The 14031-nt window shown below is 41.7% G+C and overlaps 1 protein-coding gene across 1 annotated transcript; it reads right to left on the bottom strand.

Annotated features, from left to right (window-relative positions):
* Nucleotides 1-2249: 2249 nt before the first annotated feature.
* LOC309547934 (cell surface glycoprotein CD200 receptor 1-B-like) lies at nucleotides 2250-12953 on the bottom strand (the record flags this gene model as incomplete). Its single annotated transcript, XM_082247932.1, has 3 exons — nucleotides 2250-2518; nucleotides 4699-5007; nucleotides 12902-12953. 3 exons carry the CDS (start codon nucleotides 12951-12953, stop codon nucleotides 2250-2252), a joined length of 630 nt encoding a protein of 209 aa, XP_082104058.1.
* Nucleotides 12954-14031: the final 1078 nt, after the last annotated feature.

Genomic DNA, 14031 nt, shown 5'->3' with positions numbered 1-14031 from the left:
TCAGGACTCTGAGCAGGCCAGTCAAGTTCCTCCACCCCAAACTCGCTCATCCATGTCTTTATGGACCTTTGTAAAAAAAAAAAAAAAATGCACTTCCACTCTTGTGTTGACAGTTTTGGGGAAGACATTTTTCTGTTTTGTGGTGACTATGGATGGAACAGAACACTGTATGGGAGGGGGGGATGTCAGATTTTAGGCTGCTGGGAAAAGACACATGGCTGTACTGTTACTGTGTGCGGCTGGGAATCCAGTACTACATGCTGCAGTGATGGGTCTATGAGACTATCTGCTGTGAGATTCTGTGCTAAGAGAGCTGCTGGGGTACAGTGACACCAGAGGACCATGTGCTTTAAGATTGAGTTGTGCCATTTGCCAAGGCTGCTGGCGCTACCCGTAAAATGAGCTGTTGTTTCAGGGAGCCTCTGTTCTATTCTTCTGGTCTACAGACATTGTCCATCATTGAACCATCAGGAATGGTGAGAAGCCTCTGATCATTTGCGCTTGATTTTTTTGATCCTTTGGATTACAAATATCCTCCAGAGTTCCACTTTAGGTTATGTTTCTATTCCTACATTTGTATGACCTCGGACTTGTATCTGCAGCACAAAAAGATTGCTATGACAAGACAACTGAAGATGATGAGTGCAACAATCCTCCAAAAATAATGAGTATGACCTAAAGACAAAAGAAAAGGCACAGTGAAGGTTACTGTCATCATTTATAATCATATTTACAATCTTGTCTGGGTTGGTTATGTCAATGATCTAATAATGTTATCTAAAGAAACACATTGGGGTTGATTTGCTAAAGACAAATAGACTGTACACTCTGCAAGTGCAGTTGCTCCAAAGCTTAGTAATTAAGGTAAAGCTTCACTTTGCAAAAAATACTCGCGAGCAAGAAAAAAAAAAACATCTTTGCTTGGATATGATTGGATGATGGAATTTAGCAGAGCTTTTGCTCATTTACTAAGCTCTGGAGCAACTGCAAAGTGCACAGTTTTTTTTGTCTTTAGTAAATCAACTCCATACAGCTTACAGACGGTCCCCGGATTACTAACATCCAACTTACAAATGACTCTTACTTACAAACGGAGGGAGACAACAGGAAGTGAGTGGAAATCCGCCCCTTGTAAGAGAAGTTCACTCCTGGAAGAGTTATCATGGGAAAAAGGTGTCTCCATCGAAGCTTTATCACCAATCCTTGTTTCCACAACAATCCAAAATGTTCAAAATCGAATTATCATAGGGACAGAAAGTGAGGTGAAATCTTCTGAACAGGGACATTTACAGCAAAACAAATGTTGCAGGGGTGTTACCACTTCCCTATGCTATCCAAAATATTTACAAATTATTTTTTGGCTGGATCTACATCTAAAAAATGTACCTGTTTCGACTTACAAACAAATTCAACTTAAGAACAAACCCACAGTCCCTATATTGTTTGTAACCCGGGGACTGCCTGTACATTGCACGGTGCAGTGACCCTTGCAGGAAGCCCTTTTTTATTGCAGCATCCAAACATCCCTTTTCTATTGACACCCAGTTCCTAGTATGAATGGGATCCTATAGTAAGGTGGCCACATTTTCAAAATGAAATCTGGGATCCTCTTACTGGCCACATTCACTCACCCCCATTTATAAGACACCCTTAAACCCACAAGTCTTAGCAACAGGAGGCAGACATTCAAAGTATAAATGTAAAATAAACTTCAATAGGAGACACCATGATATGCATGTAGCACATAGCGCACCACTGGCCGTACACCTGGAGGTGTGGCCAGGAAATCAAAGAGGAGAATTTCCTAATATGCAATAATAGAAATTACTACTAGGAAAAATTGATTTTTCATAACCAACCTGTAATGGAATATGCTGTCTATGGGGTATTTATAGTTGAACTATGGCCGCCCAATGAAGTAAATATGTACTGCAGCATTTATAAAATTATAAGGACATTTATACATATACAGTTTTCTCTTAGCCATCATACAAAGTCTTGCAAATACCTATTAGGCCTGCCAGTGAAGTCCACCTAATGCCGCTTCTAGTGATGGGGTGGTAACATTGTTGCACTTCTGAATTTGGAGCAGAGTTGCCACTATCATGTAGGCTGTGTCTGCTTGAGCTATATGGGAAAGAACTTTGAGGTCCATAGAGTGGGATCCTCCAGCATTTTGCATTTGATTGTAAACCTTGTATAGTAAGAAGGCTGGATGTATTATGTCCATTAGGGCAATGTAACATACTTTACATACATTCACCATTTCTACCTGGTAATACAATTGACTGGCTCCAGAGACTCACAAATGTGAGATGAGACACAAAACATGTCACATTGTCTGCATCAGACTTGTATGTGCTGATCACTGTCCAGGTATCATTCAAATCTTTAATTTCCGTTGTGTTTATATCATCTGAGTGGGGGATCCAGGAGATCTCTGCAGCTGGGAATCCACCAATGGCTCTACACTCCAGAGATCCATCACTCTTTATATCCAGAGACACAGAGGGCTGAGCTGAAGGAATAAGGAGGAAGAAATTACTAAACCATATATTACTGAAAAATTGTTGCCAATGGTTTATAAGATGTACAGATGGATAAAACCTTCTTTGAAATATGCATTGTAGGAGTAGGAAATTAGTTTTAATATATTAAAGAAGATTCCAGGTATGGATATTTTATATAGTTACACTTGTCCAGATTGGACCAATGTAAGTATGTATGTTCCCTACCTGTGGGATGTCTATAGAATCTGGAAATCAGTGTAGTAGACACCACTACTTCAGGGATCTCCACTAGCTTCCGGGTTCCAATTTCTGGAGCAATGTAACTATGGAAAAATATCCGTACCAGGAATTATTTTTAAAGCAGAGTTCCACCCTGTATATGAAGTTTGGCCAATAACGTTGCTGATCACATTACCATAAATATACTAAATGTACTTTTTTTTTTTTTTTTAAAGCATTTTACCCTTTTCAGGTCACTAAAAAGCTCCACTTAAACTGTACCTCACCGCCGCGAAATACGTAATTTCCATCCGCCCATTGGCTCCTGGGATATGTATTATCAATCCCAGGAGTCTACGGGCAATCTGCAGTACACCGAGTGTGCCGCGCTTTGTACACACTGCACAGGCGCGAGATCGGGAGGCGCACACTTAGTAGCCAACTGCACCAGCGAGTTTCAGATGCCCACACTAAGGATGGAAGCTCACTGGATCTGGAGGGTACAGGGAGTACAAATAAACAAATTAAAAAAGAAAACCTCTTAGATTTACATTGCATAAGCTGTGGGGACACACAGTTTAGCAAAATTATGTAGGCATAGGAAACCCCCCTCTGCCACGCCCCCAGGAAAGGGGAAATATACAAAAAAAAATTATGCTGACCCGCCCATAGTAAAAATACATCATTACTTTGATGTTAAATACCATTGTTATAGCAGTAGCTAGCTACCATAACCCCAGTATTGTTTTTTACTATTGATGATTCTGTGTCAGATAAAAGTGGTCCTGCGGGTGTATTTGCTGCAGGATCACTTTTACAGGTGGCGGGAGAGGTGCCCCTATCGGTTAAGACCGGAAGTGATCTGATGCGGCCGTTTGCTGGGCAGGAAGTCAAGAGAGACAAAAATGGCCCCCACTCGTCTCTATCCCCTTGGAGGACCGGAGCGTCCTCTGATGTCACTTCAGGTTCTGGGGCCAAAATATATATTTTTTTTTTTTTAAAGTCAAAATGCAAAAAGGTTAAAGGTAAATTTTAAAGGTAAATGAGAGATCTGGGGTCTTTTGACCCCCCGATCTCTCAATAAAGAGGACCTGTCATGCTTATTTCTATTACACAGGATAATTACATTCCTTGTAATAAGAAAAAAAAAGGAACAGTGCAAAAATAAAAATTTTAAAATAAAGAAAAAAATGTAAAACGCTCTATCCCTCCGATCTCGCGCGCAGAAGCCAGCGCATACGTCCTGCCCACATATGTAAACAGTGTTTAAACCACACATGTGAGGTATCACCACAATCATTAGAGCAATAATTCTAGCCCAAGACCTCCTCTGTAACTCTAAATAGGTAATCTGTAAACAATGATTAAAGCTTTGCCTATGGAGATTTTTAGGTTTCCCTAGGTTTAGGCGATTTTAGGATTCCCTTGGTCCTGAGGAGGGCAGCAAGACCGCTCCATTTGTGCCTAAAAAACAACAGAGATCATTTACCTTTCTGCACACCACTCGAGCGTAGGAGAGATACAGTTGGGAGCTATGCCTGAACCCCTCTCTTGTTTCAAGTTATTCAGTGATAAATTACAAAAGGACATCCCTAGACTGAGCCTGTATTGTTGGTATGCATTGAGCTGTGCTTGTGTGACCGGCAGCCTCTGTACTACCTGAGAGGAACCTGTCTATTCTCAGTGGTCCCTGCAGGGGTGAGCGCTACAAAAGCTTTTCTAAACTCAAGAACAAAAAAAGGACAAATGTTGCAGATTACCAGTCCTTAGACGTGGTGATTGCATTCGTAAATGTATCAGGATCGGATTTCATTTTTTTAATGAAAAACTATAACCACACATACAGTACATTTTAGGGATAATTATATTATTTTGGTTTGTAAAACGCTTTTATACAATATGGAAGACAGAAATAATAGCGCTGAATTGGATTGACTTCATCACAGTGGAGAAATCAGATATGACTCACCTAATACTTGTAGAATAGTTGTATGGATGAAGGTTCCTTCAAGAGTTCCTATTTCACAGGTATATTCTCCCCCATCAGATATCTGGGTGTTGTGGATGGTCAGTGTTATATTGGTAAATGTCATTCTTGTGCTGCAGGTGTTGTATATCCGGGGTCCTTTTATGAATACAGCATATGAGAATAAACATGAAGAATTATTATTGTGATGGATCTTCCATATTACTCCCGCTATTAGGTCTCCAGGAATCGGATCTCCTACACATTGTAGAAGTGTAGAATTCCCTCTTCTCCCCACCACAACTGTAACATCTGAAATCAGAAGATCGCATGTTTTAGCGCATTGTTTGACCTACAAAGTCATGCGTTCTGTATTATCACCAGGATTTATATTTTGTCATGTAGATTTTGGTATGATATTTATATACATATGAAGAGTCTTTTTAACAGATATCACTGGAACCTTCCCTGAGAAATAATGAAGATTTTTATTCTCAGTCTGGAAATGCCAATTACCTGGCTGTTATGTCAACCCTTTTCTATATTTCCAGTTACTGATTAGAACAAGAGTGATCACTTCTGACTTTCCTCGTATGCAAACTTGTTCCAGGGCTGCATATATCCCAAATGTAAAAATAAAAATACCCGTTGATCCTGCCAGAAACGTAGAACCTCCCTGTGTCTTGTTCACTCAAGAAGTCAAATAAGCCCTCTTGGTTCTTACCTTAGAGCAGCCTTTTTCAACCAGGGTAGCCAGGCACTCTGGGGTGCCTTGAGGTTTCTCCAGGGGTGTCCTGGCAAAATGCCCAAAAATTGTATACAAGCCGGCGTGTGGATAAAGCTGCCTTTTAGTTACACCAATCACAGGTTTTCATTGTGCACCATTACAACCTTCTAGCTCCTGGCGTCCCAACAACCAATGGCATCATCAGCAGTGGCGTACCAATGGGGGGGGGCGGGGGTGCGGCCCGCCCCGGGTGCCACTCACTGGGGGGTGTCAGCCGGTGTCCTGCCCGGTGTGTTCAGAGTCAGACAGATCCCGCAGTGTGAAGGCAGCTGCAGTGGCTGGCAGCTCCTTCAGTCCGTGCTGTTAGTGGGGGGCGGAGCCGCGGTGAGAATAAGGGGGCGGAGCCTCGGCGGGAATAAGGGGGCGGAGCCTCGGCAGGAAGAAGGGGCGGAGCCTCGGCGGGAAGAAGGTGAGTGCCCATTGCAAAAGTGTGTGCTGGATAGGAGGGGGATGGGGCTGCTGCATATAGAGGAATTAATCTTTCTCTATTCTTCCTGCAGCTTCCTGCTGAATAACTGATTCTCCTCCTCTCCCTCCTGCAGGAAGAATAGGGAAAGATCAATTCATCTATATGCAGCTGCCCCATCCCCCTCCTATACAACTTCTCTTGCTGGCCCCCAAAGTTCTTAACCTCCTCCAGTGCTCCTAATCCCTCCCTCAGTGCTTTTAGCCCTCCCCCAGTGCACTAGACCCCCCCTGTTCTTTAGCCCCCCCCATGCTCTTCAACTCCCCACAGTGCTTTCTCCCTCCCCCCAAGTGCTCCCTGTCCCCCCCAGTGCTCTCCACCCCCCTGGTTTTCTCTGCTCGCCCCCCCAAGTACTCCCTGTCCCCCCCCAGTGCTCTCCACCCCCCTGATTTTCCTTGCCCACCCCCCTAAGTGCTCCCTGTCCCCCCCAGTGCTCTCCACCCCCATGGTTTTCCCTGCTCGCCCCCCCAAGTGCTCCCTGTCCCCCCAAGTGCCCCCTGTCCCCCCAGTGGCTCCCTGTCCCCCCCAAGTGCAATCCACCCCCTGCACCTTCCAACCCCCCTACAATGCTTTCCAAACCCTCTATTAATTCTCTCCAGCCCCCCCCCCCCACCGTGCCCTTCAGCACCTCCAGTGCTCTCTGCTTCGTCTGTGCTCTCTGGCCCCCCTAGTGCTCTTCTATCATGTCCTCAGTCTCTGACAAACTACTGTATCATGTCCTCAGTCTCTGATCATCTCCTGTATCATGTCTGCAGTCTCTGAGCATCTCCTGTATCATTTCTGCAGTCTCTGACCATCTCCTGTATCATGTCTGCAGTCTCTGAGCATCTCCTGTATCATGTCTGCAGTCTCTGACCATCTACTGTATCCTGTCTGCAGTCTCTGAGCATCTCCTGTATCATTTCTGCAGTCTCTGACCATCTCCTGTATCATGTCCTCAGTCTCTGACCATCTCCTGTATCATGTCTGCAGTCTCTGAGCATCTCCTGTATCATGTCTGCAGTCTCTGAGCATCTCCTGTATCATGTCTGTAGTCTCTGACCATCTACTGTATCATGTCCGCAGTCTCTGACCATCTCCTGCATCATGTCTCGCAGTCTCTGACCATCTCCTGTATCATGTCTGCAGTCTCTGACCCTCTCCTGTATCATGTCCGCAGTCTCTGACCATCTCCTGTATCATGTCTGTAGTCTCTGACCATCTACTGTATCATGTCTTCAGTCTCTGATCATCTACTGTATCATGTCCTCAGTCTCTGACCATCTCCTGTATCATGTCTGCAGTCTCTGACCATCTCCTGTATCAAGTCGGCAGTCTCTGGTCATCTTCTGTATCACGTCTGCAGTCTCTGACCATCTCCTGTATCATGTCTGTAGTCTCTGACCATCTACTGTATTATGTCTGCAGTCTCTGACCATCTCCTGTATCACGTCTGTAGTCTCTGACCATCTCCTGTATCATGTCTGCAGTCTCTGGCCATCTTCTGTATCACGTCTGCAGTCTCTGACCATCTCCTGTATCATGTCTGTAGTCTCTGACCATCTACTGTATTATGTCTGCAGTCTCTGACCATTTCCTGTATCATGTCTGCAGTCTCTGACCATCTCCTGTATCATGACTGTAGTATCTGACCATCTCCTGTATCATGTCTGTAGTCTCTGACCATCTCCTGTATCACGTCTGCAGTCTCTGACCATCTCCTGTATCATGTCTGCAGTCTCTGGCCATCTTCTGTATCACGTCTGCAGTCTCTGACCATCTCCTGTATCATGTCTGTAGTCTCTGACCATCTACTGTATTATGTCTGCAGTCTCTGACCATCTCCTGTATCATGTCTGCAGTCTCTGACCATCTCCTGTATCATGACTGTAGTCTCTGACCATCTCCTGTATCATGTCTGTAGTCTCTGACCATCTCCTGTATCATGTCTGTAGTCTCTGACCATCTCCTGTATCATGTCTGTAGTCTCTGACCATCTCCTGTATCATGTCTGTAGTCTCTGAATATCTCCTTTAGCAAGTCTCCAATCTCTTACTCAAACTTAAACACATTGCTAATAATATTAGCTATCTATCTATGCTGAAGGTTGGACTGTGCAGGGCAGGCAGAGAGTGCAAAAGGGGGAACTGTGATTAGAGAGACGGAGGGCAGACTGCAAGGGGCACTGTGATGGGGGACTGTGAAATTTGTGCAAAAAATATTCTTGAAAACATTACATTTTTTTGTGGGGGGGGGGGGGGTGCCAGATATAGGATCCGCCCCGGGTGCCAAATGCTCTAGGTACGCCACTGATCATCAGTTATAAGGAGGATGTCAGTTGCCTGCATAGCAACCCTCCCCTGCCCCTCTTCATCAAAGCTGGGGGTCACACTAGCCGAGGGAGAAGAGAAACATTGGACTACTAGTCAGTACCAGTTTGCAAAAGTGTATTTGCTTTGGAAGAATAAATCACCTCTAACGTTGGGTGTCCTACTTGGACTTGTGGATGTTGTTGCACTATTAGAATAGTTGTTACATATTAGAAAGGGGTGCCTCAAGACTGTCCATAAATATTAAAGGGTGCCTTGACTGAATGAAGGTTGACAAACCCTGCCTTAGACTACGAAACACCTCCCTCTATGGTATGGAGAGGGATCGGGATTCTCTAGTTAGAAAAATGCAGCTGGGCAGGGCTGACACCATTTCTTTGGATTTTGGTATAGGAGAGGCAGTGGGGCTTATTTACTAAAACTGGACAGTGCAAAATCTGGTGCAGCTCTGCATGTCAGCCAATCAGCTTCTAACTTCAGATTGTTCAATTAAGCTCTGTTAGTAAAACCTGCAAGCTGATTGTTCTCTATGCAGAGCTGCACCAGATTTTGCACTCTCCAGTTTTAGTAAATAAACCCCAGTGTGTTGTCAGCTCACAACTCAAAATTAAGAGCTGAGTGCATTACTGCCGGGATCAACAGCCTTCCCCAGCCTGTGATTGGATAGTGAAGGAGAAGAGGGAGACTGATTAGTTTATCTCTCTGTCACTCTGCTTTCTTTCCTCCTATCAGCATGCTCCTTGTCAGCACATGAGCACCGGTAAACACCTGATTGGTTCCTTGTGCTGCTTTGCTTGCTTTCAGTCTAAGCTCTGCTGTACAGGGATTGTGAGAGGCTGATATCAGGTCACATTCAGGTACTTCCACTGCTTGTATTTAAAAAGAAAGATAATCAATGACCAAAAGGCTGCATTCATTTTTGCTTTTATATCTACTTGAAGTTCAGCTTTTAGGATCCAAACCTACAAAAAAAGTTTTAGCTTTACGTATACATTAACACTTTCCTGCCTGGTTGTCAGTCTACTATAGGCTGGGCAGGAAGGTGTTAATGTATACGTTAAGCCTAAAACTTTTTGAAATTTTTTTTTTTAATACTTTATATTCCAACAAAAAATTGTGACAAAAAAATGACAACTTCAAAACTTGCCATGTCTCCTAATAAATACCATTGACTGTCTACTTTCCAAAAAAGGGGTCATTTGGGGGGTATTTGTACTGTCCTGGCATCAATAAATGAGATAGGGTGTCAGTACATCAGGACTAATCAATTTTCAGATAAATATACCATAGATTGAGGACTCTATAACTTTCCTACAGACTCAATAATATACACTGATTTGGGTTATTTTCACCAAAGAAATGTAGCAGAATACAGTTTGGTCTAAATTTATGAAGAAAAATTATTTATTTGCAAAACTTTATAATAGAAACTAGGAACATTTTTTTTCAAAATAAAGCTCTATTTATGTGAAAAAATGATAAAAAGGAGAATTAACGCCCAGGTCCTGATGTTTTTTCGGCCACATGCTACAAGAAATTTGCACATATTTTGGCTCCGTTATTGACTAATGCATTTAACTCTCTTCTTAATGGACATTCCTTTCGGCCTGAGACTTTGACGACAATAATTTCAATGATTCCTAAACCTCATTCTGATGACTCATCTTGGTCCAACTATAGACCTATTTCATTGCTCATTCTTAACATCTAACTCTTAGAGAAAGTTTTAGAAACCCGACTAAATACAGTAATAGGCTCCTTAATCCAAAGAGATCAAGTTGGTTTTATACCATTGCGCCAAGCGGGAGATAGCGTACGTAGGGCCACTTTATTGCTACATGCTGCTAAATCAAGAAAAAATCCCCTCTGCTTTCTGTCCCTAGATATCAAAAAAGCCTTTGATACGGTATCATGGCCTTATCTACGTTATGCTCTGCAGCGTTGGGGATTTGGTTCCCACTTCCTTTGCTGGATCTCATCATTATTCAATAAGCCGACAGCCTATGTCAAATATGCAGGGTATAAATCGAATCCCTTTGAAATATGCAGAGGCACACGTCAGGGGTGCCCTCTATCCCCACTTTTTTTCGCTTTACTTATAGAACCCCTTGCCCAATCGATTTGTTCTGATCCTTCAATTAAGTGTCTTGAACTTGCTGGTAATCAACATAAACTTTGTTTATTCGCCGATGATATTCTAATTTTTATGTCTTCTCCACATATTTCAGCTCCTAACCTCATTTGAAAACTTGAATGTTTTGTCCATATTTTAGATCTAACCATCAACCCTCATAAATCTACGACATTAAACATATCCCTATCCTCTTCTGATTTACAACAAACACAAGCAGCCCTCCCTTTTTCATGGTCCTCCTCTCACCTGCCTTACCTAGGTGTTACACTTACAACTAACCTCTCTGAACTTTATGCTGCTAATTTTCCACCGGTATTATGCCAAATTCATAACCTATTATCCCAATGGTCTTCTCTTCCTGTATTTTGGATGGGTAAAATTAATGTTATTAAGATGGTGATTTTACCTAAAATCCTTTATCTCTTCCAAGTCCTACCTTTTCCAGTCCCAGTGTATTTTTTAAGGATAATACAGCGCAAAGCAACCACTTTTGTCTGGGGCTCCTCAAAACCCAGACTGCTGAAACACACCCTATACCTTCCTAAGAATAGGGGTGGCCTCGGATTTCCCAATTTTACTACCTATTTCCATACGGTTCAATTAGCACAATGACCCAAATACCTCTGAAGTCCCACTTTGGGTAATGTTAGAATCAGTGGATTGCAATCCATTGTCTCTGGCTAACCTTTTATGGTTGCGCCTTTCAGATCACAAAAAACTCACTAACCCAATCACCAAGCATCTTCTTGCTCTTTGGGACAAATTCAAATTAACGTACGGCTTACAATCCCCACATATATTACTTCAATCATTTCTTAAAAACCCTTTTTTTATCCTGCCTGGATCTCCCCTAAATCTTTTCGAGCATGGTCTGCTTCTAATCTAACTAGATTCTGCGAATTGACGTCTCCCACCTCAATCAAATCATTGCCCACTTTATGTGAAAATCATGGACTTCCGAAATCAGAACTCTTTTTATATCTTCAAAAAAAAAAAATGTTTCATACCATATATTCCAGACAGAGTTAGACTCGATAATCTATCCCGTTTTGAAGACATATGTAAACGTGATCCCCACACAAAAGGACTGGATTAGACTCTCTATGCCCAACTTATTCCCAAACCTGATGCTGAACCCCCTACCTATGTAGTTAAATGGGAGTCTGACTTTGGGCTTAAGTTCGAAACAACTGATTGGAATGAGATACGGGATGCAACAAAATCATTCTTGCAAAATACAGTTGCATTAGAAACAAATTATAAAGTACTCACATGATGGTATTTGGTCCCTGCCAGGATTGCAAAATTTACCCCCAGTTACCCTGCATCTTGCTTCCGAGGTTGTACTGCCCTTGGGTCACATTCACATATTTGGTGGGATTGCTCGGGAGTTAAAAAATTTTGGAAGGAAATATTTCATATGCATTCTACATTGTTTGAAAAGCCCATTCCTCCTGACCCCTCCGTAGCACTTCTAAATTTAAGACTGGCTTACCTCACCTAATCCCTCTTTAAACTCCTTCTGTAAGTCACTACGGCTGTGAAATAGACCATCGCCAAAGCCTGGAAATCCCCAACGCTGATAATGGCTGAAGCCAAACATAGAGTTAACCAAACTATGATCCATGCCAAAATAGAAGCCATCACTCGTGACAAAATTTGCAACTTTGAGAAAATTTGGCGCCCTTGGGTCACACACTATTTACCCTCCAACTTTGATGAATTCTTATCGATGCCTTGGTGACGTATTTTTACATTTGAGCTTCTAGTATGTATATTAAATCCTTGAGGTCGCACATTATCCCGGGAATTATCTTTTAACCTTATTTTTTTTTCTCTTATTCATATTTCATTTTCCTATTCTCCTTACTTTTCTTGCTCCTCTTTTTCCCTTCTTTTACTCTTCCCATGTGGTTCAGGTAGCAACATTTATACCTATGCTTTCTATACTTGTAACATTATATTGTTGTGCTTTAATGACCTTCACATCTTAGTCGGTTATGATATACTAGATTTTGATCATTTCTAGATATTTTGAAGGGCAAATCTTCTTATTTGCTATATCTATTTGTGAACTACATGGTATTCATTATATTACATTGTATCTGCAATTATCTTTATTCCCGTAATTTATGATGTTACTTTCTTATTGTTGCATCTGAACCTACTTGTATGGTAAACAATAAAACTAATTTGACAAGAAAAAAACAAAAAAATTTAGTTTGGGTTCAATGTTGCATGATCGCTCAGTTGTCATTCAAAATGTGAGAGCGCTGAAAGCTGAAAATGTGGCCTGGGTAGGAAGGGGGTCAAAGTGCCCGGTATTGAAGAAGTTAAAGGGACACTAAACTCTAAAAAAAACTCTAAACTAAACTAAAAAAAAATGTAATTAAAGTATGTATTCTTGTCACTTTTGCTTTTACATACACTTTAAATACAAACTCCATTTTTATAGCGGTAACCTCCCTGCCCCCACCCTCCTCTCCTCATCCCCAATATAAAGCTCTCACCTGAGGATGATACATCCCGGTATAGAAGCAGCAGGACAGCCAGAAAATACATTGTCTGCAGGTAAGACATTGACACTGAAAAGGAGAAATGTGCTATGAGAGTGTCCCCGATACTCACAGCTATTACCGAAATCACACATCCTGTACGTGTAATGGCGTTCTTTGAACTTACATAATGTGGCGACTTAACGGTCACCAGCAAAACCATCAAGAAAATGTTTCAAATAAAATGTGAGAAAATATATAGTTTTGTGCTACACTAAGAGGAGTATTTAGAGAGAAAAAAATTGCAGAGCTATTCGTCCTTCAAAGCTGCACATACAGTATGTTATTTTCTCTCCAGCTTGAATTCATTCCTAAAAAAGTGAATAAGGAAAATAGCACATTATGGTAGATGGAACCGGTGATCATAGGTAATGTATACTTTTTTACTATGATCATCTATTGGCCAAACTGGGGTATTTGCCTGATTCACTTCATTATTTATGAATTAACTAGACATTAAGCCCGTTAAATTAACGGGCGCTAGAACATATGTGGTCAAACATGTGTAAAAACAGACTTGTTCCAGTAAGGCGTACTTTGCTACTAAAGTCAGTTTGCTTATAAATGTCCCTTTAATATCGTGTCTATGTTCTGCGATTTTTTTTTACAGTAATGCAGCTACAGTCGCAGATTTCATGCAGGCGTGTTTTGCGTCTGCAGTCTTTCTATTTGCAAATGTCCCGTTCAAAACGTGTCTTTACTTTCCATTTTTTTGTAAGGTTTCGCAATCACACTCACAGATTTTCTGTAGGTGTACTTTGCTACTAAAGTCAGTTTGCGTATAAATGTCCCTTTAATAGCGTGTCTATGTTCTGCATTTTTTTTTTTTACAGTAATGCACTTACAGTGGTAGATTTCAATCAAGCAATGTCCCTTTAACAGCGTTTCTACAGTCGCAGATTTGCTTTGCTGAGTGTGACAGGTTTTTTCCTCTGTTTAAATGATCCTTTTCCTGACAGCAACAGCTTTTTTCCTTTAAAAATTAATCATGGCTCTATTCACTTTTTTCACCACAATAATTACAGTCAAAGGGTTTGCAGAGTATAAGTTTCCTCATACAATTTCCTTTTAATATCTTTAAGTCT

This window comes from Pelophylax lessonae, assembly GCF_965119305.1.
Source record: "Pelophylax lessonae genome assembly, chromosome: 2".
In the NCBI taxonomy this organism is placed as follows: Eukaryota; Metazoa; Chordata; class Amphibia; order Anura; family Ranidae; genus Pelophylax; species Pelophylax lessonae.
The sequence above is the reverse complement of the archived record's forward strand: the minus strand, read 5'-3'. Positions and strand labels throughout refer to the sequence as shown.